General features: G+C 40.0%; 1 protein-coding gene across 2 annotated transcripts; it reads left to right on the plus strand.

Annotated features, from left to right (window-relative positions):
* Positions 1-2,265: 2,265 nt before the first annotated feature.
* sh3tc2 (SH3 domain and tetratricopeptide repeats 2) lies at positions 2,266-27,301 on the plus strand. 2 transcript variants are annotated; one of them, XM_088431847.1, is made up of 23 exons: positions 2,266-2,466; positions 8,065-8,163; positions 10,902-11,033; positions 11,888-12,015; positions 13,263-13,368; positions 13,499-13,642; positions 14,819-15,014; positions 15,423-15,496; positions 17,423-17,463; positions 17,506-17,618; positions 17,853-17,989; positions 18,111-18,161; positions 18,439-18,743; positions 18,917-19,111; positions 20,035-20,895; positions 20,979-21,199; positions 21,788-21,954; positions 22,076-22,253; positions 22,338-22,488; positions 23,716-23,838; positions 23,920-24,070; positions 24,138-24,334; positions 26,339-27,301. In XM_088431847.1, the coding sequence occupies exons 1-23, from the start codon at positions 2,451-2,453 to the stop codon at positions 26,969-26,971; spliced, it is 4,419 nt and encodes a 1,472-aa protein (XP_088287973.1). In that variant the 5' UTR covers positions 2,266-2,450; the 3' UTR covers positions 26,972-27,301. The 2 variants fall into 2 exon arrangements, with proteins under 2 accessions (XP_088287973.1, XP_088287972.1); XM_088431846.1 differs by having other exon boundaries at positions 17,423-17,618.
* The last annotated feature ends 549 nt before the right edge of the window (positions 27,302-27,850 follow it).

Consider the following 27,850-nt stretch of genomic DNA (forward strand, 5'->3'; position numbering starts at 1 on the left):
TATATATATATATATATATATATATATATATATATATATATATATATATATATATATATATATATATATATATATATATAGTAAAAATGAATTTGAAATGAAATTGACTTTTCTAGTTATTATAATTATTATAGTTTATTATGATAATGATGATGTCAGGTTATGTTAGGCCAGCTGAGAAGGCCTTGCTGGCCCTGACAGCCCACCACGGATTTACACAGTCATTTATTTTAAATTATATGCTTCCAGTATTCCAATTTTGTGAGAACAGGTTTGAAGGTTTTATTGAAGGTTTTGTTGCTGAAAATGATTCTTCTCTATGACTGAACAAATATTCCTGCTACAACTCTTTCCAGAAGAGTTGAAGCTACTGAGAATATATGTCAGAGATATCTCTAAAAGAAGACTAAGACAAGCCTAGCTACTAAGCAGCAAAAATAGTAACTCAGACCAGCCAAGATTGACTTTTCTCTGCCCAGGCAAAGGGAAAAAAGGTTGGTGTACGTACTCATGCATTGCCAATATCACCTTTTTTTGTCGATCAAGCGTCCCTGCCTGCTTTTTATTCATTCAGCAAAGCATCGCACATTACAAGACATAACAAAAAGAGCCAGCCGGGCGCCTCCAACAGCTGGGCCAAGGTCTCAGCTCACACTTTCCTACGTCAACAGCTTTATCTAAGGACTGGGGCGAGATGAACTAAGACTGCAGATGGATAGCAATGCACACTATTCTAGACAAGAAATAAGCACATAATGATAACAACCTAATATATGATTCCCTTCACAATATACCAATACATCTTATACATATTATACACACTCCATAGACAGACACTTTTGTCATTGTGTAAAAGTATGATTTTGGACCAGAGTTTATTTTTTTTTCCAGACAGTGTTTTTTGTTTGTCAACCTCTGCGTGTGCCTTATCATTATTACTGATCAGCAGTTTGGTGAATTCTTTAAAATTATCCTTACAATCATGCCCTTTGTCCCCCATACACACAGACAAACATGTTTGCAAAATAAGTGATATTTTTTCTCCTGCAACAGTGCATAGCCAATTGCATAATCACATATGCAGTGCAGGCCTGATCTTATCAGGGTTCACTTTGCCATGGTGCAATTGGGACTTGGAATACAAAATCACTTCCAGAGTTAACCATTTATTATGCAAGGAAAAGACTGAATAAACTTTCCTCGTGTAAACATGGGTTAATTAAAAAAGTCACACGTAATTTGTCGTATAGTTTGGGTAAAGTCACAAGGTTAAAAACAGATATACTGTAAAGGCATAGGGTTCAGAGTGTCCCCTAACTACTGCCCGAAGCCAGCTGGGATGGGCATCAGCAAGCTTGCGACCCAAGTGAGGATAAACGGCTCTAGAAAATGGATGGATGGATGTAAAGGTACAAATAGCGTGTTGAAATAGAGGTTGGCACATCTGTCTCATATGGTACTGTCTTTAAGGTCTTTATGTGTTACATTTGATCAGTGGGGTACAAGTCCAAGTCAGGGGCAACAATTTGCCCCCCATGAGATACAAACTAGCCCGTGAAAACGGAACATAAAGCGCAGTTGAGAGGATACGCGACTATAGAAAACGGATGGATGGAATAAATGTTGTTGCTACTTTAGTCCACTGGGAGTCGCAAAGACAACCGTTTACGGTAAATGATATTATGTACTGTAATTTGGTTGTTCCACAGGATTACAATGCAACATTGTTCCTCTCATTTTTCGAAAGACATTTCAGATGACTTACAGAAAATAATAAGAATAATGATAGAAGACAGCATCTTAGGTCAGGGACATGCTGGCCTCGCCAATTTAAGATCAACATTGGTTGTAAATGGCCCCTGCTAAAAAGTGAGTTTTGCAGCCCTGCTACAGGACAAGTGTAGCCGAGTAATGTATGTACTGTGTATGAACTGATGGGCAGGGTCAGTTAAGGTTTCGAATGCAGACCAGGGATCCCTCAAGTATTAACTTGATTGGATGTTGTTTTTTTTCCTCTTAAATCCGTCACCCTCTCCAACTGGTGTGGCTGGTATTTTAGAAAGGAGTGACTAGACGGCGTTCCTTATTCTCGTAAAGAGGCGCAAATGGTTTTTGAAAAAAAAAAAAAAACAACCGCAAATGAGTTACCCCATTGTAATAACAGGTTAAGTCAGTGGAGAGGAAGAGTTTATGGTAATACGCACTGAGGGAAGTGAGAGAGGCACGAGGGGAGGAGTTAAAGACCTCAGTCAGTGTCATGCCATATGGGACTCCCTCTGTGGCGTTTTAAGGCAAATACAATCTGACGTTAACTAAGAATTTGGACTTTCGCTTTTCTGTTTTGTGAGTTTGGGACAACGTGAGGTAGCGACTGCGGCTGTATGGAAATGCACGGCAGACAGCGATACGCACATACTGACTGTGTCAGCGCAAGAAGAATGGCTTGAAGAATGAAACAGAAAAGAGGTAAAAAGTCCCGAGGGCCCCCCCCGCGATTTAAACATTAAAGTCGTGCTCTGTCACAAAGTGCCTGTTATCAAATTTGAACCTTGTTCTAACCATAAACTTCCAAATGTGATTGTAGGCAGGAAATGGTTTTCATGTGGGCTAATTATGACACTGCGGTTTCATGTTCTACTTGTGTTTTTCTGCAATCTGTGTACGTACTATGAAATACTAAAAAACATTAAGTTCAAAGAAGCAAAAAGTCAACTCTGTTTGATTTTGTAGTACAAATGCTACTCTGCAACAGTGTGGGAATCTCCCTGCAGGGAAATCTGTCCTAGACCCACAGGCATGCAAGTGAGCTAACAAGGGGTAAGTCTAAAATTATATACCATTTGTCTCATATTACCAAACCACATATTCCAAAGTTAAAATCCAGATAAACAAACAAAAATAAAAGAACACTTCAAAACCTCGCGTGGACCATCAATTCACACAACGAAGAATACGTGTTACATGTTAGATTGAATGTTACTTGCTGAGTGCCCCAATTGCACTTCTGGCTTCAATGTGTGAAGAATAAGTTAACACATTCAGTGTGTGTTAATGCTTATAAGGTACACAAAGAGTATCTGTGACATCTTGTTTTCAGTGACATGAGGCTTTATTGACATAGTTCAGCTTGTGCTGTCTTTTGGGAGCTGAATCGCTTTGATGTCCCAGCTGTCAGGAAAAGGCAGCTTGATCCACAGCTGTTGTCTTGAGAGGATATTGTGACTTATACGTTTTACAATTTTGGCTATATTTGTGTTTTGGGTACAAGGTTTTTGTACTCTAGACCAGTGGTTCTCAACATTTTCTCAATAATTAACCCCCTGTGATTAATTTCTCCAGCGCTATCCATCACAAAATACCCCCAGCATAGTTGTATCTCTTGGTGTATTTTAGGCAGCAATGTCACAAAATAATTTGCCTGTTTTGTTTCTGTCTCATCTGCTGGAAAATTGCAGCACTAATGACTGTGGTCATCTGTATAAAACTTAAGAAAATAAAAGCACGCAATATTCTGCAAAGGTGTAATACACTTTAGCCATATGTTGATTCCTGGTCAAATTAATTTGTTTTGAATTTGAAAAGAAAACTATTGCTGCTTGGTCATAACATTCAAAAGCATTAAAGTAGAAACGCTGTTAAAATTTCACGTACCCCATGAAGTGCTTTCACATACCTGGATTTGAGAACTTCTGCTGTACACAACTGTTTTTCTGCTGTACACAACTGTTTTCTGCTGTCCAGATTTTGATTTGCAGCAGTGACCGAGCATGTGACTCTTGAGACTGGAGCAGAGTTTTTATTAGATTAGACAGAATCAGTCACACTTTGAGAACAAGCAGTTCAACATCTGGGGCCCTATTTTCATAATCAGGAGCAACACTGGTGATTGTTGCGGCACAGACATGCTCGGGGTAGGGCCAGACAGAGATTTGGCAAATTGATAGACAGATGTTGCTAGGCGCAGGTAGACCAAGGTGGTCCCGCTAACCACGCCTCAATGTAGCTGACTCCAATCGTGCTAACAAGTGCAGCCTGTATCCATCCCTTGAATGTGCACTTGACTCAGATGGAATGATAATGCTCTTGATAAGGTCACAGGAACCCAGATTAACCACCTAGCACATGCTTCATGCTTTCCCCATCTCTCAATTTAGTTGCTCACTTGAAAGTTTATTTTCATATCTTGTTTGAAACTTACTGAGAAATATTATTCATTTTAATCTGTGCAACAGTTTTTCACATATTTTAGTTCTGCAGTTTCCTGTGAAATGATCTTGTTCTAAACCATTGTTAAATGGAATGTGGACAACTTGTTTACCATCCAAAGGCAATAGGCCCCATCATTCCCTGCTTGCGCAGTCTGCAGTCACGATATAATGGATGATTGCACATGCAGAGTAGTCTACACTTACACTTAAAGGAACTTCAAAATGGTCTGAATGGAAGATGTTGGATTCGTTGCTGTTGATGGGCATAGACACCCCGCAATCTGCACTTTATCACGCAGCACGGTGGGACTGTGCTACATCATGAAGCTGCCACACCCCCTTTATGATATCGTTCAATGCCGCCGGCTACAAAACATCCATCTGCCATCATCCTGACAGCTTAAACCTCATGAAAGTTAATGAAGGAGCCAAAAACAGGCATTTTACTGACATTATAATATAAAACAATGTCAATACACCGTTTTCACTAACACCTGTTCCTCCAATCCAATCGGTCCCTGTGGGAACCCAGTATTCATAAGAACAGTTCCGCCAGCAGGTGACTGACATTGAATGTTTGGCTCTTTTCTACCAAAGACACATTTTCGCCACTTCATCATTTTCTACAGTAAAACATTGTAACTGTAACATTGCAACACCTTTTATTTATTCTTGCATTGTATAGAGGAGGTACAATTTTCATCTGCTGTTAGGAGGTTTTCTCAATCTTTTTTACCTACAAGGACTCGAACTGCATCACCTAAGGAAAATAACATTTCGGGGATGTTTAGTGTTAAAAAGCAACATTTTCGAATGCGTAAACGCTCTGAAAAGGTGACCTTTCATAATAGGTCTTCCTCAAGGCAATGATAAAATAATTGTGAATTAAGACCTTTCTTTCTGATGCAAATGATGATTTGCTAATGTCAACTTGACGCTGTATAAGCGACAACTACTGCCGCTTAGGGCTCACTCATTGACAATTTTTTTTTTTTTTTCCATCCCAACACTGTTGATACGTATGTTGGTCCATTCCTCTGGAGTAAAGGGCTGTCACTAACAGATGTCACATTTCAGCTTGATTCACATGTTCAAAATAATTTAAAGCACCATTCAGGTTAAGGGTGCTTTAGAACAGTCCAGTGGTTTATTCTTTGGCAAACCTGTGTATTTTTACCTGTATGTTGTTTTTATGCAACATGTTTTGCTTCAGAATACCTTGACATTCTTTAATATTTCATTGTTCCCTGCATATTTTCAAAACAACTACGTTCAAAACAACCTGCTGTTGTGGCATTCTACCACAAGGTTTGTCTCTTGTTAGAGTGCATTTTAGTAAAAATACTTTTCAAATTATGTCAGCATTTTACTCATCTTACCCCCCCCCCCCCCCAAAAGAAAAAAAAACTTATGTACTCCCAACAATTTACAATAGTTGTATACAAGAAGGTGGCTCAACGGTTAGCACATCTGTCTTACAGTTCAGGGACCCGAGTTCAGTCGCTTAGGCCTGCTTGTGTGGAGTTTGCATGTTGTCCCTGAGCCCGCATGCGTTCTTTCCGGGTACTCCGACTTCCTCCCATACTCTAAAAACATGAATGGCAGGTGCATTGGACATACTAAATTGTCCTTAGGTGTGATTGGGTGTGTCAGTGGTTATTCTTTTGTGTGTGCCCTGCAATTGGCTGGCAACCAGTTGAGGGTGTCCCCCGCCTAGTGCCCTGTCAGCTGGGATAGAAACCAGCTGCGACCCTTGTGAGTATATGCGGGTATAGAAAATGGATAGATGGATGTCAATTTAAATACTTTATTTTTATATTTATCAAACAAAGCACTTCTGCTATGGTTTAATAATATATTCCATGCCTAAAATTGACACAGATGCCCTGGTAAAGAGATCAATGACCTCTTGAAGGTGTTCCAAGAACTGTGAAAAATTTTCAGTCAAGTACAACAAAAATAATTTAAGAGAGAACTAATAACATGCAACAAGTTTCTGTAATTAAATTGCTATATACTATATACTATAATTACTTTGCAGCAAAAGGTAAATCCTGTAAATAAGGAAGTGATGCGAACATTACTGTAATGCTATAAAATTAGGTTACAATAGTCTAAATAAAAAGCATATTGCATATAATTTATGGAATGGATCAAAGACTTGAAGTTGTTCAGTTTCCAAAGTATGACATTACAGCATCTTGCTTAAAATGGCTAATATCAGCCGATAGCGATCAAGCCAGTCTAATTGGTTTAAAATATACTGTTTGTTCAGCATGGGTAATGTTGGGATCATTTGCTTTCACCAGGTAAGACAAAATAAGGCCCAATTATTTGGTAAAGCTTCACATAAAGTATTATTCTGACAATCCACAGCTTTATTTGTATCCCATCCTGAGCCCCAAGAGCAATGATGCATCCTCTTTACTGTGGGTGCAGGATGACGTTGCCATTGTGTGTGATGTCATCCCTTTCTTACTCATCAGAGGACCGAGAAATTTGGGATGTGAATAAACCAGTCCTTTATCTATCCCACCAGGCTGCTCTCCCCCTCCTATTCTGTGACCTTGCTGCCTGCCGTTTCATAGATCAGCAGATCAGCAATTATCCCAGCAATTCACACAAGACACACACATTGTCTATTGTGACACACATTCTAAGCATATTTTAACAGTTCACTCCCCCTACACACACACACACACACACACACACATGTACCCCCCCCCCACCACCACCACCACCACACACACACACACACACACACACACACACACACACACACGCACACACACACACACACACACACACACACACACACACACACGATAGGGGGAAATCTCTGTGAGGTCTGCCCCCCACACAGACTCATGAATTGGAGAGAGTGCTTTGTGCACTCGCGCACTGGCTGGGCAGGGGAGAGAGAGGCTGGTGGGTGGAGGTGGATGGACATAGAAAAAGACGGTGGGACTGCAGAGTGGAGCCAGACCAGGCACAGAGAAGAGATGCCACTCGTAAAGACAGGACACTCAAACCTGACTGAGGTGGGAAGAAAGAGAAAGACTGAGCAGGATAAGAATGGGAGTGCAGCAATAGGAAGAGGAAGCGGGCCTGTCCAACAGAGAGGAAGAGAGTGAGTGAATTGTTGTTCCAGAGGCAGTAGGGAACTGATGGGATGGAATTGATCCCTGCGAGCTGCTGCCGCTTCTTTGGCCAGATGGCATCTTGTTGCTGCAGACCGCTGCTCAACTCCTCCTGCTGTGGAGCCCTCATCAAAATTTGCCTCTCCTCCTTCACAGGTCGGTCCCAACCCACTTGGCCCCCCTGTTATGACTAGTAGTGGAGTATAGTTCTATATGCAACATGGGTAACACACTAAGCCAAGAAGGTAACATCGAAGGGCATTGTGTATTTTTATGTTGTGGAAGCATGTGACCCTGCAAGTGCAACCCCAGTGGTCCTGTCAGTGTCGTCTTTTGTGTCGTAGGATGGAAGAGAATGGGCTCTTGTCCTCTCCGACATCATGTCATGTTGCGTTGTGTACGCTATTGTGTCTTTTGTGACAGCTTTGCAGGATTCCTTAGTACTGACACAGCATGTTGAAAAAGAAGGAAACTGCGGTTGTGACTGTAATTCGTCAATCGTATGTCTGAAAACAAGTGCACTCTCAGGAGTCAGGTGTAAGTTGGCTGTGTGCGTCTGGAGGTTTCTTTGATGTCGCCATAAAGTGTGCCGTCAAATCCCCTCAAGCCAAAGCCAAATCTCCCTTACTAACTTTTGTGTTAGTATCATTTGTCCCATCCCCTCCTTATGAAAATAACTATGTTTGAAAACACTCATATGTTCTGTCTCTTTACAGACATATCCTCTGCTGAGCTGGATGCCTTGTGGAGGGAACCACCATATACTCTCGGGGGGACCCACGAACACTTTTCAGGAAATTACATCATGACTGAAGGTGGAGTATGATTGAATCTTCCAAACAATTAACAAATCGATGGTAGAGAAAGGCGTGGAAACAGACGTGATTGCGAAAATGTTGTTGCAATTTCTTTGTGCTCTATTTTGCAAACCATGGGAAGCCTCTCTTACCTCATTAACACCAGATAATCGGAGGCGCTTCTCTATGACAGTGATAGAAAACAATACAACTACTCACCCTTCGATTCATGTTGGATAACATAGTGTATGAGTAAGCGGAAAGGGAGGATTGCTGAAGGTGTCATGAATTGCAATTTATTAGCCTTCTTCCCCTGCAAGAGTAAAGAGGTTAACCACTTTATAGTGAAATTAATAACTTATTATGCCGTTGCTTGGATGTCGTAAAGATTTAAAAGTTGGTTGGATTACAGTTAATAATTTATCCAAACTAACAAGAAAGGATTCGTATCATCAGGATAATCTCTGAGATGTCATTGCCTTGCACTTTGAGTAGCACTCTAGATCAACCTTTAGATCAGTGGTTCCCGAAATAATGTTTTGGAGATGATTTAGTTTAATGCTATGTGCACACTCAATGGAGTTTGCGCGACTGGGTGCGAATGCGCGTCGGGCGACGCGATGGACGCGAATGGAGCAACGCAAATGGCTGCGCACGGTCACGAGAAGCGAAATTTTGCCTTTCGCGTGAAGTTAAAAAACATTTTTAATGCATTTTTGGGAACATAGGCTGCACTCGGATCCCAAAATATAAAGTACATACTCGATGTTTAAGATGTCTCTATCTGACATTGATATTGGATTTCAATCAGATATCAAACAAAAATATCAGATTATATCGGTCTATATCCTAATGCTCAGATAGTATCACTCACTCAAAAAATGGGTCATATTTTCTCATACTTGCTGTTGCTATTATTTTCTGTTTGAATAGTACCACTTCTTCAAGTCTTCTCTAACACTTCATACTAATTCGTAAATGATTGTACATATGTGTCCGTCTGGTTGACAACAGATCAGTATTGCAGTGCTCATTTTACCTCTGAAAACTGTTTGAATGTTCAACATTTATTTTTTGTTCCTCTTCTCAAGTTTCTGAAGTGTTTCGTTTTCACATCTTTACTTTCTCGCTCATTGTTACCTACTTGTGTAATTGACTTATCAGTGACAAAAAACATTGCTGAGTTTACTATGTTTTGCCCCTAAAGTTAGCACTATTTGAGAAGGCATTTTAGATGTTTTGTTCCTCTTCTCAAGTTTCTGATGAGTTTCGTTTTCATGTCTTTGCTTTCTAGCTCATTGTTACCTGATTGTGTATTATTTGACTTATCAGTGACACAAAAAAATTGCTGAGTTTACTTTGTTTTTCACCTAAACTTAGCACTTTTTGAGAAGGCATTTTAGAAGGGGAAGGGGAGGGGGGACAGATCCTTGATCCTTTGTAATGACAAGACCACTATGTAATTTTTCTTTTTTTTCTATATCAAACTCATCTGAGCAGTGAGCAGGTGTTTTATGAAACTTAAAGGGGTCGTGACATTATATTTAGATACTTTCCACAGTATAATATGTGCATATAAATTATGTTTGGTACATTGGCGATTTAATTTCTTATTCAATATGAGTTTTATGGTACCGATATTTCTAACCAGGAAGTAAAACGTCTCATTTAGAGAGACTGTGCCTCAAATCTAACACCATAAATAACGGGGCCAAAAGAAGTGTTTTACTGACGTTAAAACACAAAACAGGGTCAAAACACAGCTCTCACAAACAAGTGTTCCTCCTATCATATCAGTCCATGTGGGAACCCAATTTCCTTCACAATAGTTCCGCCCACGAGTGATATATATATATGTGTATATATATATATATATATATATATATATATATATATATATATATATATATATATATATATATATATATATATATATATATATATATATATATATATATATATATTTTTTTTTTTTTTTATTTAATTTTTTTTAAATTTTTTTACTACTGACGTTGATAGTCTGGGTGTGTGTCCCCCAAACATATATTTTGGCCACTTCAGCATGTTCTACAGTTAAACGATGTAGCTAATGAATGAAACGTTTCTGTTTGCTTAGCCAACTCTGTGCACAATCTCTCCTCCTCCGCTCCGGAACCAAAACTAAACTTAAAAGATATGGATAAGGTTGGTGAATATTTTCTTCTACACAGGTGGTAGGGGTAGGTACGAATTGCTCCTCTCTTGTTCCTGTCGTCATGAGCGCACTTCAAGCCATTTTCATTTGCAAGGGTGGTGTTGTTGTGAGAGCCAGAATAAGAAAATAATGCTTAGAAATGCATCAATGAAGGAAAATAACACTTTGGGAGTGTTTAGGTTGAGAAATCAACGTTGGAATGTGATTTAAAACTCCCAAGATTTTGACTTTTTATGTTACTGCTCCTGTAATTTGTAAAATGGGGCATAGCCTTTTGGAACATGAAAGTGTGTGTGTGTGTGTGTGTGTATATATATATATATATATATATATATATATATATATATATATATATATATATATATATATATATATATATATATATATATATATATAATTTTTTTTTGTTTGTTTTGTTTTTTTTGTTTTTGTTTTGTTTCTAAATATTTTGGTCAACTCTGAAAATTAAGATTGGGTCTCCTTGCATTTTGTCTGCCAAAGTGCATTGCAAACTTTTATTCATTCTTACTCGGTGTGGTGTTAAAATGTTTTCTCCCATTAGGTGTAGGTGAGGATGAAGAGGGCCCCATGGTGGATTCAGGTGAAGGAGAGCTCGAGCCAGAAAACTATTGGAAGAAGAAAGAGGCTTTTCTTAAAGGAAATCGGGTGACACCGAGCGAGAAATGCTCTTCAGGTATTACTTTCTGATGCTGCACTTTATACCAGAGGTACTCAATTGTTGCCCTCACCTCACCAACCAGCTGGACGCTTATTTGTCGCACTGAAGTTTGACTGTCTTTTCCATGATCACATGCTATGAGGTTTCTCTTTGCATGATAAGTAAGCAGCTTGCTAAGGCATTCATCGTGTACTGTATATGAATCTACTTGTGCACAATATGGATGCCTTCATACTGTGTGGCTCACATCTTTGTACTGGGATGCATGCAAAATGCAAAGCCAAAGTAAATGTTCCCTTCAGTCTTGTTTTTCTGTCTTTATACAGTACTTAAAATGAACCTGCTACTATTACATCATTATTATTTATAGCCTATTTGACCTCAAGAAATGCTTTGAAAAAAATGTGTGTTGCTCTTTTGGATTAATATTTAGTACTCCTGTTTTACACCATTGTGAACTCCTGTTTTACACCATAGTGGACTGACAGACCTGTACTGTATTCCAACCAATTAAGGGTTTTAGTCATGAATACTGACAGGACACATTTACCTACTCAGCATCTTAGGTCCATCACACCCTCCAGTTTCTGCTTTTTAAATGGATTTAAATGGCCACACAGAGAGCCCAGTCAGCAATCTTAATAGCTTTGTTTTTCCTCCGGGGGACTATGTTGGTTCTCACAACGCATCTCACTGTAACATGAGCTGCCATCGAAAATCTTTAATGAACCTTTGAAAGTTTTCTTCTTGCTTGCCTTCAGTAACCCTTTTACGTTCTAGTATGTGTGATGAAAACAATTATTGAGAAACGCTGGTTGAGTTTGAGCTTTCCTTCATAAAGCTAATTCAACAGTATTCATCTTGTCTAGAAATTATGCTTTTTTTCACTGGACGCCGACGCTCCAGAGAGGACCCTGACCGGGTTCTCCAGGAGGCACTGCGCACCCGACTCCGAGTGGTGGAGAGCAACAGCAAAGATGTCACCCAGTTATTCAAGGTGAATGAAATGATTGTTATCAATATACAGTGGGCCCCCGTGTTACGACCTTAATCCGTTCAGCGGCTAGACTCGTAACTCGAATTCACCGTATGACGGGCAACCCAAACCTATGTTAGTGAATGCGTGCAACGTGTGCAATAACCTAAGGTGAAAACATCACGACTTTTTACACATGTTAAAAATTAGAACCATAATCTACTGCACAGTTAAATAAATAACTTAAATATACAAAGGAAAAAATGACATTTACCTTTGGGGCGACGTGACTTGAGCTGGTGGTGGGTGGAGGCGGAGGGGAGCAGAGACGAACCCGCAGAATGTTTTTCTTTTTTTCTTAAACGAGAACTTTTTTTTAAACAATGACCTTTTTGTTTAAACGAGAACTTTTTTAAATGAGAACTTATTGTTAAACCAGAACTTATTTTTAAACGAGAACATATCTTCGGCGATTTCCTTCTCTTTAATCCATAATGGAAGAAGCCTCTCCATTTTGTTGTTGACCGAGGTCCGTCCCCTGGCAAGGAAAGTCATGCCCTTAGAAGACTTGCTTGCTTTAATGGCTTCCTTGTTCTTGAGAATTGTACCGATTGTCGAGCGGTTACGGCCATACTCACTCGCAAGGTTAACTATGCGTGTGCCTCCTTCGTATTTTTTTATTATCTCCTGCTTGGTTTTAATTGTCATCATCCTCTTACTTCTTCCTTTCCTGCCACTTGCAATTTTAGAAGCCATGTCTAACAGATAAATGTTTGCAAAGTCTTCACAACACATGGACCAGCTCATGCCATCAAGCAAGATGAGGGAGATCGGCCAATAGCATATCGGCATTTCTGTGATTGACGTGACGCCGGCCAATAGCATATCGGCTTCTCCGTGACTGCCTTAATTTACCAATAGCATATCGGCATCTCCGTGACATGCGAGAAAAGTTATTTTTGTTGATGCAGCAAAGTGAAAAAAATAGTGCGGACACACTGACCGGCATGTTGGATGGTTCATAAGACAAAAAGTTTTTGCATAAAGAGGGGGACAAAAAAACGCCACGGTCCACGTTGTAAGATGAAAAATACGTAAGACAGGGGGTTCGTAAACCGGGGGCCCACTGTATACAGAACCATGGCTTAAAATTTGTTCCTTTTGCATATAATATCAGAGAGTCGTCATGTGTGATATCGTAATTAAGCTGTGAAATGCATTAGTCCCAAGGTTCTGTTTTTGCTGAGGAAGAATTTTTGTTCTTGCAGGACCTGTCTGCACGTTTGGTGTCTGTTCATGCAGAAAAAGACAGCTTTGTCCTCACTTTCAAAACTGTAGAGGAACTATGGAAATTTTCAACTTATCTAGCATTAGGTAAGTTTTATTTGAGAGTAATCTGTTTATTATTGTTACTTTCAGCAGTATTGATGTCCATTAATTAGTGTTACCATCGAGGCTGTTATTATTGGTATTGAAGTCAGTATTGGTATCTACTGGTTGGCAGGTTATGTGGCACGATGCTTGGAGAACTTCCTGTGTGATCAGTCCTTCTGGCTGGAGCCAAAACTGCTAAGCGATTTGGAGATTAATGTAAAAGTAGATGAGGATCATCTGGCCACCCTCTATCTAGAGCTTTTACTCCAGGAAGGTAAAAAATACTCATACAGATGCGTGCATGCACACATACACACGCACGCACATGCGCACACACGCACATACACACATTCACTTATCCTTGAGTCATTTTTAAACACTTAATCTTGCAATATACACTGGGATTCAATCAGTACAAATTATTGAAATCTAGCAAATACACCTGCCATTCAAAATATGTTCTCATTGAGAAAATGAACTTGAAATACAGCTATTTCCTCCCTACCAGAAATTGCATCATTTTGCTAATAATTACCGGACTGCAGTTAATATTATAAAACCAAAGTTGTTTCCAGCCAAGCAAAAAAAAAAAAAGAAAAAAGAAAAAAAAAGATTTTCTTTGAAGAATGCATAGCTTCTTCTCATTCAAATGAATCCTTTATAATGTTGAGCAGTCCCATTTTGACTGATCAGGCTTCTATTTTTATGAAAACAGACAACATTATAAGTTCTTTGCTTAATAAGCATTATAAAAGTTGCTTTTGCAGTAAAGCTATTACTTAATAATTCGTAGTGCAGGTCAATACTCCTAAACTGCGACGGGATTGACCTTAGTTTAATTTAGTCGGGGTGGCATGGCTTGGTGGTAGAGTGGTTCATCTCCTAGCCAAGAGGCTGTGGGTTCAATCCCCCGACCATCGTGACCATGTCTTTAGCAAGGCCCTGAACCCCTCGGTGACACAGTGGTTAGCACCTCTGCCTCAAGATTCATAGCTCTCGCCGGCCTTCCTGTGTGGAGTTTGCATGTTCTCCCATGGCCCGTGTGGGTTCTCTCCGGGCACTCCGGTTCCCTCCCATACTCCAAAAACATGCATGACAGGTGTCTTGGACACACGGAATTGTCCTGACGATTGTATACTTGAATGGTTGTTTGGCCCTGTGTGCCCTGCAATTGGCTGGCAACCAGTTCAGGGTGGCCCTGCCTACTACCCTAAGACAGCTAGAATAGGCACCAGCAAGCCTGCGGCTCTAGTGAGGATATACAAAATGGATGGATGGATGGATGGATGGATGGATGGACAAACAGCCATAATCCATTCAAAGGGTTTGGGTTTTGTTTTCACCCATAATCAATTTTTAGAAGGCATTTTATTGATCAATACCAGAATTAAAACCCCTTGTATGTTTGATTTGTGCTAAATTGTGCATTAATGAAATAACATTGTTACAGGATCTTTCTTTGCTAAGGCACTGTCCACAAGACATGATGAGGGTGATGAAGATCAACTGTCATTCAAAAAGAATGATCTTCTTGTGGTGAAGGACACTGGACAGGAGGACATGTGGGAGGGCACACTACTTTCCACTGGACACCATGGCGCAGTGCCTGTCACCGCCACTCAGCCACTTCCCTACCCTTTCTACCAGTGAGATTTTCTCTATTTAATTTAGCTAGATTTTAGTGACAGATAAAATACTTGCTTAACTCTTTGAGAGCCAAGCGTTATCTGAAAAGGCTACCCCTAGAGAGTTTTTGATTTTGAGCATTTTGACGCATCTTTCAAGGCCGACAGAATATTGTATTACTATTTCAACATTAATGGTACCATATTAAAGATTGTTCCATTCTTTACCAGTGTCATCGATCCATCCATTCATTTAAAAAAAAAAAAAAAAAGTTTTGAATAAGAATTCTTCTCACTGGCACACAACCTAAGCATTTTTAATGACGGAAAATCTCGTCCGTGGCACTGAAAGAGTTAATTTCTACTTGTGGTGATTGAATGCACCAACAAGTGGTATGTCTTTGTTTATGCATTGGCCTTTTTGTGCAGGTGGTTCCTGAGAAATTACCCTGTCTATGCGGGGTGCTCGCCAACAGAAAAGGAAATGTTTGAACATCCACTTGGTACAGCCGCACACACACACATACAAACACGCACAGGCATATACACTCACTGTTACAAAGAACCATTCTACAATGTTAGGTTTACCATTAGATTCTAATGAGCCTATGTCCATTAAGCTGTTTAGATTGCTATGTCAGGCCCCTAAACAGATAAAAAGAGCAAGCTGCATAAGGAAGTGAGACAGCTATACTACAAATGACTCCCAAATAGCACTGATTGGATCTTGACAACCTTGTTTGGACAATAATTTCATAATTAAATCACTGCTATTTGCTTCCACTTAAACATTCTAGTCCATGTACAGTACTTGAAGTTCCAAAAAGGTAAAGCTAATCAGAATCAGTTTAAATGTTACAGACCGGTATTTTCGCATGATCATTTGTATTTAGCCCAGATAAATTATACTGGACCAAAATGCGGACAAAGATTCACAATGGCCTTTGAGAATTCCATGTTACTAGGTAAAGTTTTTGTGGTTTAAATGTGCCAAAATTATCTGGGGGCTAGTAAGATCGCTGCAAGTAAGATCCCTGTCAAAAAGATGCATGTTTACCAATACGTTTGAGTAGAACTCTAAATTGTGTTGAGTTTACTAATTGAAAATATCCGAGTGCGAGGTATTTTGAATACGACTCTTGTTTGCGCGTTTGCGTGACCGCTCGAGACACGACTTCACGTCTTTTCATGAACCTCTCCTTTGGATTTGTGGATTTGATCCTTTGCATTTGTGGATCTGGATATGTAAATTAATATGATGTCACGCCAAGTTAACCAGGCAAAATCAGTTGATCTTCGAGTCATTGGCGCTGTCACGCAAGACCCCACACAACAGCAATAGTTTGCAACATGATTGTCCAATTTATTTATAAATTGTTTAATGAAATTGGTACGTCCAAACCCATATATTACTTGAAAATCCAGTTATCCATTTTCTAGAGCCGCTTATCCTCACAAGGGTCGCATGCTTGCTGGTGCCTATCCCAGCTGGCTTCAGACAGTAGAAGGCCGGAGCCAAGTGGAATTAAACTCAGGTCCCTTTAACTGTAAGGCAGACGTGCTTATTCACTGCGCCACCAAGCCACCCTTATTTAAAAATCATTATTTTTTTAAGACATTAACTGCCAGGTAACCACAACAATAAAGAAATAAACAAATACTATAAGAATCTTGTAATTTACTACCATTTCAGTGTTGGTTTGTGCAATTCAAAGGGACAGGTTTTTCCAAATCAACTGCAGTGCTTGTTTCTGCCAGCAGAGTTCACTAGCTGCTACAGAAGCTCCCCAAAATGACATTATAGTATTTTCCAAGAAATTGGCCTTAAATCGCTACAAATGGCGCACAAAAGCATCATTTGACCATTACTAAAAATGTGCATACATTATCCTTAACATCGAAGCCTGATGAGCGATTTAAAGCTTCAGTTTGGCATTCAATTTGCGTTCAATTTGGCCATTTTTTTCTGCTTTAAACGTGCGCAGTGCGAATGACTTACAGATTGACTCACTTTGCCTGGTAGCTTTGCGTGACAGCATCTTAATTTGCATATACAGATCCACAAATGCAAAGGATCAGGTCCACGAATCCATGCAAAGATGTAAAGTCGTGTCTCGCAAGAGTCGTACTCATATGAATGGTGAAACATGCATATCTTTTTGACAGTGATCTTACTCCATACTTTTCAGTTTAAAAAAAAATGTGGCTGCTTGTGTATGTAACAAACATTTGACCCTTGGCTTGACATTTAAACAAATAAGAGTTCATCTATCAAGACATAAGTTCTGTCTTATTGCAATTCTGCTGCTTTAATTTATTATCGTTCGGTGAAAGATTTTGGGAGAAAAAAGTCAGACATTGTAATTTTTCTCTTACTTCTTTTTGAACAAATTGTTGATGCCGACTTTTTGCTTCATTTAACATGTCAGTGACAGGCTCGTGTGTCGCGGTGGTCGACTACAGTCCAGTGGTTCAAGATGAGCTTCAGTTCAGTCAAGGGGACGTTGTGGAGGTTCAAGGTCTACTTGTTCAAAGCCTTGGCGTCTTCATAGGAAAACACGCCTCCACTGGTCGCACCGGCTTTGTCAGCAAGGCCCACGTCAAGCCTCTGGACACCATGGCCCTGTAAATGGATTTAATCTCATTGCACATTATGCCTTGAAATGTATTGGTCTGATGGTTGTGTGTCATTTTCATTGTAAAGCACTTCATCCTTGATAAATCTACATTAGCTACCTCATGTTTTCTCCTGCTTATCTTAATGTATGTAGCGTAACTGCTCTCTAGCTGGGATGGAAAACTTGAGAATGCCAGGGCCACAGCTCTACTGAAAATGCTCTCTTTGTTTCTCCTGTACAGAGAAAGACATTTGGTCTTTCTGACTGAGGAGGAGCGAGCCACGCTAGCTCAGATGATCCCATTCAGCGTAGAGTCGTGTGACAGCAACCTCATGGAAAGGCTCTTCTCATCTGATATCAGCTCTGTGTACAGGCTAGGTAGGGTTCTAAGGACTCATCAATAATGATGGCTTGTAAAGCTGTCATTCAAAAAATATTCTTAGGTGTCAGGCTTTGATATGAAAAGGAAGTCTTACACTCAATGTCCATGTGTTTCCAGACAGGCTGGATGAGTCCGACTTCATGTACATTAGGAATCGGCCCAAACGTGGTAAACTTAATTTGAATGTCTTAATATTGGACATCTACACTAGCTTTAGTTTTCACGACATTGGCTGCTACTGCACGATGTAGGAGTGATGGGCACATCTTCTTCAGAGTTCTGTGTTCTAGGGTTTGAATGCAGACTGGATTTCCTGAAGTGATTAAGAAAAAGTCTGAATTTTCATGAAGTGTGAATGAGAGTATGAACGGTTGTTTCTCTATATGTGTGGGACTCACATTAAACTGCCATGTTCCATCACCTACTTTATGTTCCTCCTCCTCAGATCAGAAGATCCCCGCAAGCACTCGTCAGAGTGTCATGTCTGAGAGAAGCGGCGGAACGCCCCCATACCACTCCTCCCCCCGCCCATCGCTATCGCACTCGTCACCTCGTGTGTCACTCTATCAGTCTCACAATCCTCTGGCACAGGAGGGAGAGCGCCTGTCTTTCACTTTAGATGACACATTCAGAGAACTCAGTGAATTCCAAGAGGACCTGCCTCTCTTCTTGGATGATAACATTTGGGAAGGGGATGAGTCAGAAGTTAGGGACCCAACTTTGATCCTGCTAAACCATGACCACTTTCAGGTCAGCAGAATTGCAATCCAAGTCACAAGTCGTGGTAAAAGCCATTTGTTAGTTAGCATTCAGTTCATGGCAACACAGTTCTAGTTCTGTCTTATTGAACTTACCGATAACGCATGGAATTATACATGAAATAACAGTCATACTTTTATATTTGCTTGTTCTTTTTTCCTTAGGAAGACTTGCTGCCCCTGTATGACTTGCAATATTCATTCCTGTGGGTGACCTTCAATGGAAAAAGCGAGAGTGAACTCGCATGTCAGCTTGAGAGCGTAAGGGAGAGTGCAAAGAGGATGGGCATGCACTGGGCGCATCGACGAGCATGCTTTCTTTTGGGAAGACTCTGTGCCAGGAAGCTCAAGCTATCACAGGTAGAGCTGCTATTGATTGTGGGATTTGTCGTTCCTTATTTGATTAGAACCTACTCATACATGGATTAGAATTAGGATCCAACACAAGAGCTATATCATATTGTACACGATATTGCTCAGGGCTGTGCCAATAAACTCTGTATCAGTGTCATATCAGTACCAAATAGTATTCACTCTTTACATTTTTTTAGTTTGGTTTCTTAAATGGATCCCTCACACAATATTTTGTGTGTATGTGCTGGGGACACACTTGCCGGCCTGCCATGCTAGAGGTACAATCATTCGTATTTTGAATATAATTCAGTACCAGTTTGGGGCATAGTTGATTGATTTTGGCAAATGTCAAATTCCAGTTTCAGGTTTACCTGAGCGTAGTCCCTTTTTGATTCCAGTTTTGCCTCCTGCCTCCCCATATGCCATCATTTTGTTTGGTTTTGCTTTGTTTTGTTTATCCAAACTAAATTGTACTGGAAGCAGTATTCACTTGCTATCAATCGAAACCAAAATCTGAAGTATAACACAGCGCTATTGCTCAGCTATGACACTGTCAGACAATGAGTGTATTAGTGTGTTTTAAAATAGAACACCATTTAACATACTTGGAGTTGTTTGTCATTATGCAATGATAAAGTCATCACTATCCATAGAAAACCAACCTCCGAACGGACAATAATCACATTCTGATCCACCCATCTTAACACAATGTAAAAACCTACTATAATTTTTTGTTATTTGCTGGCCAATATATAACACAATTGTTGATACATAGAGTTATTTAATACAGTTTACAATTTTAGGCAAATATTAAAAGGCAAATGTTTGTCTTATCTTGCTTATGTTTCATATCGAAACATTTTCATACTTGAATATGAATTCTTACTAATATAACTTATCTCTGACAGTATCCTCCCTCTTAACTTCAGGCTCGCGTTTACTACGAGGAAGCTCTGAGTGTTCGTGTGGACAGTTTCAGCGACACGCCGCTTTTAATAGCTCTCCTCACCAACCTCACCGCCGTCTACCTAAAGCAGCGTATGACAGACAAGCTGCCCCTCACCCTGGAAAAGGCCAGCGCCGTGCTCCTCTGTCTTCCCAAACACACCTACACATCCTCAGATGAAATTGAGCTGCTGAAACTACTTCTGAGGAGAGCGATGGTAACGGGGGATAAATATCTGGAGGCCCGTGTGTGCTACCTTATCTCCAGCCTCTTCTTGCTTCTAAGGAAACCTGATGATGCTCTTCCCTTTGTCGAGCGCCTACAGTTCCTCTCCTCAACCCTCTCAGCCAACAACGGGCTCCCAATAGCACCTCTGGACCTCAACTGGCTTTTGAGCTTGCTCTATCATCGTAAATATATGCCTTACCTGGTGCTGGCTTCTCTGAGCCTTGACTCGAGACAGGACCACTCGCTTCAAGATGCCTTCCAGAGGATTGAAAGGTTTATCAGGAACTCTGCTCGCCTCAATCCATTCTGGAAGGAGGGAACATCCCTGCTCCCTGCCCAGATTGTGGTTTACCTCCTGCAGGCGCTATCTATAGCTGAGAAAGAGGGGGACTTAAAGACGCAGAGGGACCTGTGTCTGGGCTTAGCCTCGGTGTACCAGCAGTATGGCGCCCTTGATAAGGCAGTATGCTGTGCTCAACGAGCAGTGGAGACAGGAGGCTTCATCAATGAGGAGGAAGGCTTTGAGGCCTCTGTGCTGCTTGGCTGGCTGCTGATTTTAACAGGCAAGGCTGAGAAAGCTCAGGGTGTCCTGCAACCGCTGCTTGTATCACTTCAGGTACAAAAAAAAAAAGAGGTCTGTGTTTGCTTGTTCCTTGACAAGTACTGCATGTTCTGTTTTCATGTTCAACCAATCTGCAGGGATCAGATAGCTCTACTCAAAGAGGGGTTATCCACAATCTCTTGGCTTTGTGTCTGAGGCAGCAAGGCTGCATACCAGAGGCAGGCTGGCAACTCCACTCGGCCTTGGTGATATCCCGGGAAAGTGGAAACCAGAGGAATCAGGCCCTAGCATTGGCCAACTTGGGCTGCCTGGCACTGGATGCAGGGGCTTCTACATTAGCAGAACATTTCTTGGTCAGGTCAGATACCCCAGATCCCCAATTTTAGACTACTTCTACTACTGATGCAAAAGAAAGGTACAGTGTAGTAAAACAAAATGCTTTAAGTAAACAAAGTGTAAAAGTAAGTACTTTTTTGCTACATTTTAGCCAGTCGTATGTACAGTCTAATGAGATCCAAGACACTTTCAGTCATAATTTCACTCAAATCTTTAATTGGATTCCAAATTCTTAAGTTTGCAACCGGTCATCCCTAATCAATGCTCAAAAGGTAACTGTCATTTGTTACTGAAAAAGATGCACGTTTTGTTTCTGCCATCAGCAACTGAAATGTATATTCTTATTGTGAGGTAAAATTGTCTGCATATTATTTTACAGTTTTGTCCATATTCCACATCTCTTGGTCAAATCTGAAAAAAATCTATGATGTTGGAATGTATGTTGAATTTGTGGTATAGATAAAAACACTGTTATTTTGAATCCTATCAGAGTGAAGACCTTTCTCTGCATTTTGTCACTTTTAATTTTCATCTGAATCACCTCACTGCCACAGGTAGTCTGCCCCAAACATGTCGCCTTTTTTTTATTTAATTTATTTTTTTATTCCAGATCTCTGCAACTTTTTCTTCACCTCTGGGAGAGCCCCGCAGACGAGGAGCATGTACAGACCTTCCTTTGGTTGGGGAGAAGCTACAAAGACAGGGGAAAGACTCATCACATCAGGGCCTGTTATGAAATGGGACTTCTGATTGCACTGCATGCTAGAAACCTGCCCAGTAAGTAACAATGAGCATCACTAAGTGTACTTAATACGCCCTCTGATGGAGAAACTATGTATTAACCTTTCACAGTCACAGTTAAACGTGTTCCATTAAAAATGGAATTTATTCACTGTAGGTCAGTTAGTGGTGGCCAAGGTGCTGAGTCGGCTGTATTCAGACTTGCTGCTTTACGGTCAAAGCATCGTCTATTATGAACACTGTGTGTCAGTAGCCAGAGAGCTGAAGGATAAAAGACTCGAAGGAGAGTACCTTGAAATCTTAAGCAGCCTCTACCTTTCATTAAATACTGAAAAGTAAGTTTTAATTCTCTTTAGCTTTTGGCAGCTTTTTTTTTTAATTCATGAATGACCAAACCAGGTTTCAAATATGTGGTGCAGATCATCCCGTAAATCTTTGGATTACACCAAGCAAAGCCTGAGGATTTCCATTGATTTGGGCAAGAGAGAAGAAGAATCTGAGACCTGGTTGCAGGTGGGAAGGATCTATTATCTCATCCAGGAGGATGAGCTGGCTGACATGTACCTGCAGGTAAAGAGGCCATCTATGATGACTGCCTGAATCCCACTTAGATCAGAATTTTATGCATGCTGCAAGTTTCAGAGCATATGTATGGTTTCACTTTAGAAGAAAGGAGGAGGCAGCATGCGGACATTTTTCTATATGCACTGGTGTTCTTACACATGCATTTCTGGGTCATGTCCCTCAAACGCCAGTCTAGTCATAGTTGAAGTAGATATACAGTATATAACCAAACGATATATTTTTTTTGCCGAAGAGATAAATCAGTTACAGCGATTCATCTTAGAACACACTTCTAGATAGATAGAACTTTTAATGTAACATTCTTACCTGAACCTGCCTCTTTTTTGGAAAACACTCATATCCATGATGAGACCTTTTCACCGAAATAATTTCACCATAACTGATGAACTTGTAATTGCTTCTCCAAAAACCTGATAAAGAGGTTGCCCAGATAGATAGCTAGATTGACAGACAGACACAGACAGACAGACAGACAGACAGACAGACTGACTGACTGACTGATTGACTGATTGATTGATTGATTGATTGATTGATTGATTGATTGATTGATTGATTGATTGATTGATTGATTGATTGATTGAATACACCCGCACAAGTACAAGGTATGAATTTTTTACTTGAGTTCGAACCGTCCCAAGAAACATATGATGCAATTTACTGACAAGGGAAGGCAGACGGCAAAGCCCGTCGGTAGTCTTTTTCAGCCAAATCACAAAGGTGTTTGTCCCGGCGACCTTCCATAAGCAATAGATAGTCTGCCATGTTTTTCGATTGTGAAGAAATTCCAGAAGGTACGCTTTGCGTCGCGTGTGGAGAGGTGGGGTTGCCGAAATAACATCACTTGACGCGAGGAGCTCAAATCAAGTTTAATGAATTTGAAGTTGCTGTTTTAAAATGATTAGATATATACCATGATTTTATTGGTCTGGCTCACTTGGGAATAGATTTTCCTCCATCAGGGCCGCAAGCTAAAACGAGTTTGAGACCCCATCTGGAAGATCCGACCAAAGCCTAAGCAGAAAAAACCCCAAGTGCATCAAAGTGCCTGAATACAAAAGATGCCAATCCTTATTTTATCAGAATCACATGTCACAAAAACAAATCCTTTTCCCTGGGGTCATCCGCGCCCTGCTGGGGGCCCCGCCCATTATTTGAAAAACACTGTTCTAACGGAAGTCATATTTGTAAACTTAATTTGTGATTGATTGACAGGCAGCAGTAAAGACAGCCCTGAGAATGAACGACTCTCATTTTTCAATGAGCATTTATGAGGAAGCAGGAGATGTCTATTTTAAGGGACACAGGAACAGAATGGCCTCAGTACCATTCTACAGGGTAACAGGAAAACAACGTTTGATTAAAAGTTGCTTTAGACATTCTGATATGCCTGAGATACTTGTCGAATTTTTGTGACAGGATGGCAGTTTACCATTTTCCCGAAGTATCAGAGACACCCTGTCAGAGTTCCGCTTGTTGAGTAAACTAACAGAGCTGTTAATGCACCATGGGGAGCAGGAGGAGGCTCTGCAATACGCTACACTAGCTGTCGAAATAGCGAACAAAACAGGTATGAGCACCACTGAGCTTGACTGTACATTCACTTTACAACTTGAGCGTCATTAATGTTTCTGCAGGTGTGCCGATGAACGAGAGAACAGCCTACCACCGACTGGCAACAGTCTACTACAGCCTTCAGCGCTATGAGATGGCCGAGAATTACTATCTTAAGTCCCTGTCTCTCTGCCCGCCTGTCATGCAGCATCCAATGGAGGCTCGCTACTACACTCAGGTCTACTGTAGGCTGGGAAATCTCACTTTGCATAAGCTCAAGGTACGATGTGGATAATTTTACTATTGGAAAATTAAGAAATGCTCGCTAGCACACCAGCATTTAGGTTGCAGCTACAAATTAAAAGATTAAATAAGTTAAACACACTCAAGATGCACATGTATTAAAGTGGAAGACAATTAAAAATGTTTCATGCAGCCCAAGTAGTTTATACACAGTATTCTGATTACAATTGTGTTTGCGTAATATGAACTAAGCAGGGTTTTTTGTTGTTGTTTTTTTTCCCATTTGCCGTCGATTGAAAATGACATTGAAGTTGCTTAGGGCTCCAGTAACATAAAATCCTGGCTCTGCTTGTGACTGTCATATTACCACGTTCAAAAAACAGGCGAGTCGTGATTGATCATTACCAGAGTCCTGAGCAACTGTGATGTCAATTTTCAGGCAACAGCAAAATGGCCACCCCCTAAAATGGATAAAAGCAGGCCTATTTTAAAAACACAATCTGGAAATTAAGTATTGCAGTATTGTTTATTTATATGGCTTTATTATTATTATTATTATTATTATTATTATAACAGTCGGCCCCCGGCTTACGAGCACCCTGATTTACGAACAATTCGCCTTACGAGCATGGATCAGGAGGATTTTTGTTCTCCGCTTACGAACAAACCTCTCGCCTTACGAGCAATTCGACATGCCGGCCATTGAGTATGTAGAAATGTTCTCTTTTAATTGCGTCAAAATTATCAACAGTAGCGACATCATCAATCATCAGTAGATACTTGTGGCAGTAACGTGAACGCTATTGGTCTTAGAACGTCACACTGACTGTCTCACTCACGGTGTCTAAATATATTACCATTTAAGTGTAGTGTTTGTACAGCTAAAGGGAAAAACAGCTGACATGAAATTAAATGTGCCGATTGCAGGACAAAGAATTGTCATTGGTTTAAATGTGTGTTTTTTTTAAAATTAATTGTCAATACATTCCAACCGTTTAAAAAAAAAAGTGCGAATAATTATCAGTCAGTCACGGAGATGCGAATATGCTATTGGTCGATTAAGGTCACCCGGTCTCACTCACGGAGATGCTATTGGCCGGCGTCACACGTCAATCACAGAAATGCCGATATGCTATTGGCCAAACGCCTTTATCTAGCTTGATGGGACAGGATGGAAGGAAGGAGAGAAAATTAGTGAAAAACGGAATGTTGTGAAGACTTTGCAAACTTTATCTGTTAGACATAGCTTCTAAAATTACTAGCAGCGGTAAAGAAAGAAATAAGAGGATGATGTTTTAGTATCTGCGTGATTTGCACCCTGACTGAAAGAGTTACTGTAACACTGTAAGACCAATAGCATATCTATCGCCGTGTTAACTTTGAGCGTTGGACTCTGCCCCCCTCTGCTTACACCCAGCTCAAGTCTCGTCGTAAAAGGTAAAAGCTATTTATCCATTGTATTTATTATATAATGCAAGTGTACAGCAGATTATGTCACTCAATTTTAATATATGTATACAGTGTGTCGTTTTTACCTAAGGCTTCGGCGCGCGTTGCACGCATTCACGAATTAACATGAGTTTGGATTGCCCGCTATACGAGCAATTCGAGATACGAGCGTAGCCGCTGAACGGATTAAGTTCGTAACCTGGGGGCCCACTGTATTATTATTATTATTATTATTATTATTATTATTATTATTATTATTATTATTATTATTATTATTATCATCATTATTATCATTATTATCATTATTATGCAATGCAGGGTTTTTGTTCTTCCATAATGCCACTGGTTCATGACTTGCGCATACCCCACTAACTAACTAACTAAATATAAATATATATATAAATATATATATATATATATATATATATATATATATATATATATATATATATATATATATATATATATATATATATATATATATATATATATATATATATAATACTGTACATGTTCGTTCAAACATTTTGTCAGGGGATTAACTATATAAATATACTGTATTTTTCTCTAACAGTTTGCGCTTCCTCTCCAGGATTTTTTTGACGCATTGGGTTATTTCCACCTCGCACTGGCAGCAGCCATGGAGGATCGAGTTAACCCCGAGGCTCTGTATATAGTGTATATGAAGTTGGCAGAGATCCATGGCAATCACTTGCCCGACGCTCAGCTTTGCCAGCTGTACCGAGACAGGGCCCATAGCCTGAAGAGATTTCTGTCAGGGGCAGAGGACTCAGCTGTGAACGAGGAAATTGGAATGGATTTGAGTGAGGAGTGTCAAAGTGAGCCATTCCCAAGAACTTGTGATATGCAAGTAGAAATCCACAGAGACTCTGGAATTCCGAATGAAGCCAACAGCAAAAAAGAGGACGACGACGTTCGTATTGCTGACACCAACAATCAACTTGTTGACATCCCTGCATTTATTGCCAGTCAGTCTTACAGTGAAAGCATTTTAACTGAGTCCTTTGACACAGCCAGGGAGCACATGTCAGACTCCTGCAGCTCCACGGACACTGTCCAGACTTCCCAGAAACAGATAAACGAGAATGATTTGATCTCAAGTAATATCAGTCTCTGTCCTGAGAAAGAGTCGGTCACGGATCCACATCTTGATCAGAAAGATTCTGCTCACAGAGCGGTTATTGAAGATAACCTTTCATCCTGAGTGCATTCACGTGGGCTTATGCACAAAAGAACAACCCTGTGACATTTGTCTTCTTTATTTTGTTTGTCTAGACATGTCACAAGCCAGTAAAGACAACACAATGATCCAATGTAACGGCACTAATTTATAGACTGAGATGTGGGTTCTAATTCACTTCAAATGATGTGCCTTTTCATGATAGTTTAACTGAACTTTGTCACAATGATGATTTTCTACATCTTTTATACCTCTGCAACATGTCTTAAGATTATGTTAATAAGACGAAGACATCTCAAAGATGACTATAAATTATATTTGTGTAATATTGACAGTAAAAACACTCAAGCACTATTTAGTATTTGTTCAACCCCTGTGTGTCTGAGAATTATTCACTAGGCTGGCCTTATTATCACTTATTATGACTTTGAAAGGCTCATAACATCATCAAATATAGCTACTGTATATATTTAGTTTACATGTTCTGTGGCTTCAGCCCTATCCATGTATAAGTGGGGGAGTGGGGGCAATTACACTCCCACTATGTACAAAAATTATAAAAATGCCATAATGGCAAAAGTAACTACGCTGTATATTTATATATTTATGAAATAGGAATATTCTATGTGTCATGATAAGAATATTACTTTTGAAGATGTTTGCATTATATATGCATTATGAGAGTCCAGGCTAAGCCAATTATTGGTCAGTGAAAGGCTTGCAAATATAAGTTGGCCGATAGAGCCACCTGTTGGTTTTCGGATGTCAATACATTTCTATTGCACCTTGGTCGCAAGTTGCCATTGAAATGATTCATGCCAAATATGGGGAAATGCATGATAAAATAAAAAGATTTGAAATATGTCCAAACCTGGGCTAAATTCGACACCTGTAAGGTTTACC

This window comes from Hippichthys cyanospilos, chromosome 13 (genome assembly GCF_059441005.1).
Source record: "Hippichthys cyanospilos isolate Australia breed blue-spotted pipefish chromosome 13, RoL_Hcya_1.0, whole genome shotgun sequence".
NCBI classification, from domain to species: Eukaryota; Metazoa; Chordata; class Actinopteri; order Syngnathiformes; family Syngnathidae; genus Hippichthys; species Hippichthys cyanospilos.

Coding starts and splice junctions, on each gene's coding strand:
- sh3tc2 (XM_088431846.1), top strand. Junction 8,164..10,901: donor AAATTACATCATGACTGAAG/GTGGAGTATGAT, acceptor TTCTCCCATTAG/GTGTAGGTGAGGATGAAGAG. Junction 12,016..13,262: donor ATGTCACCCAGTTATTCAAG/GTGAATGAAATG, acceptor TTGTTCTTGCAG/GACCTGTCTGCACGTTTGGT.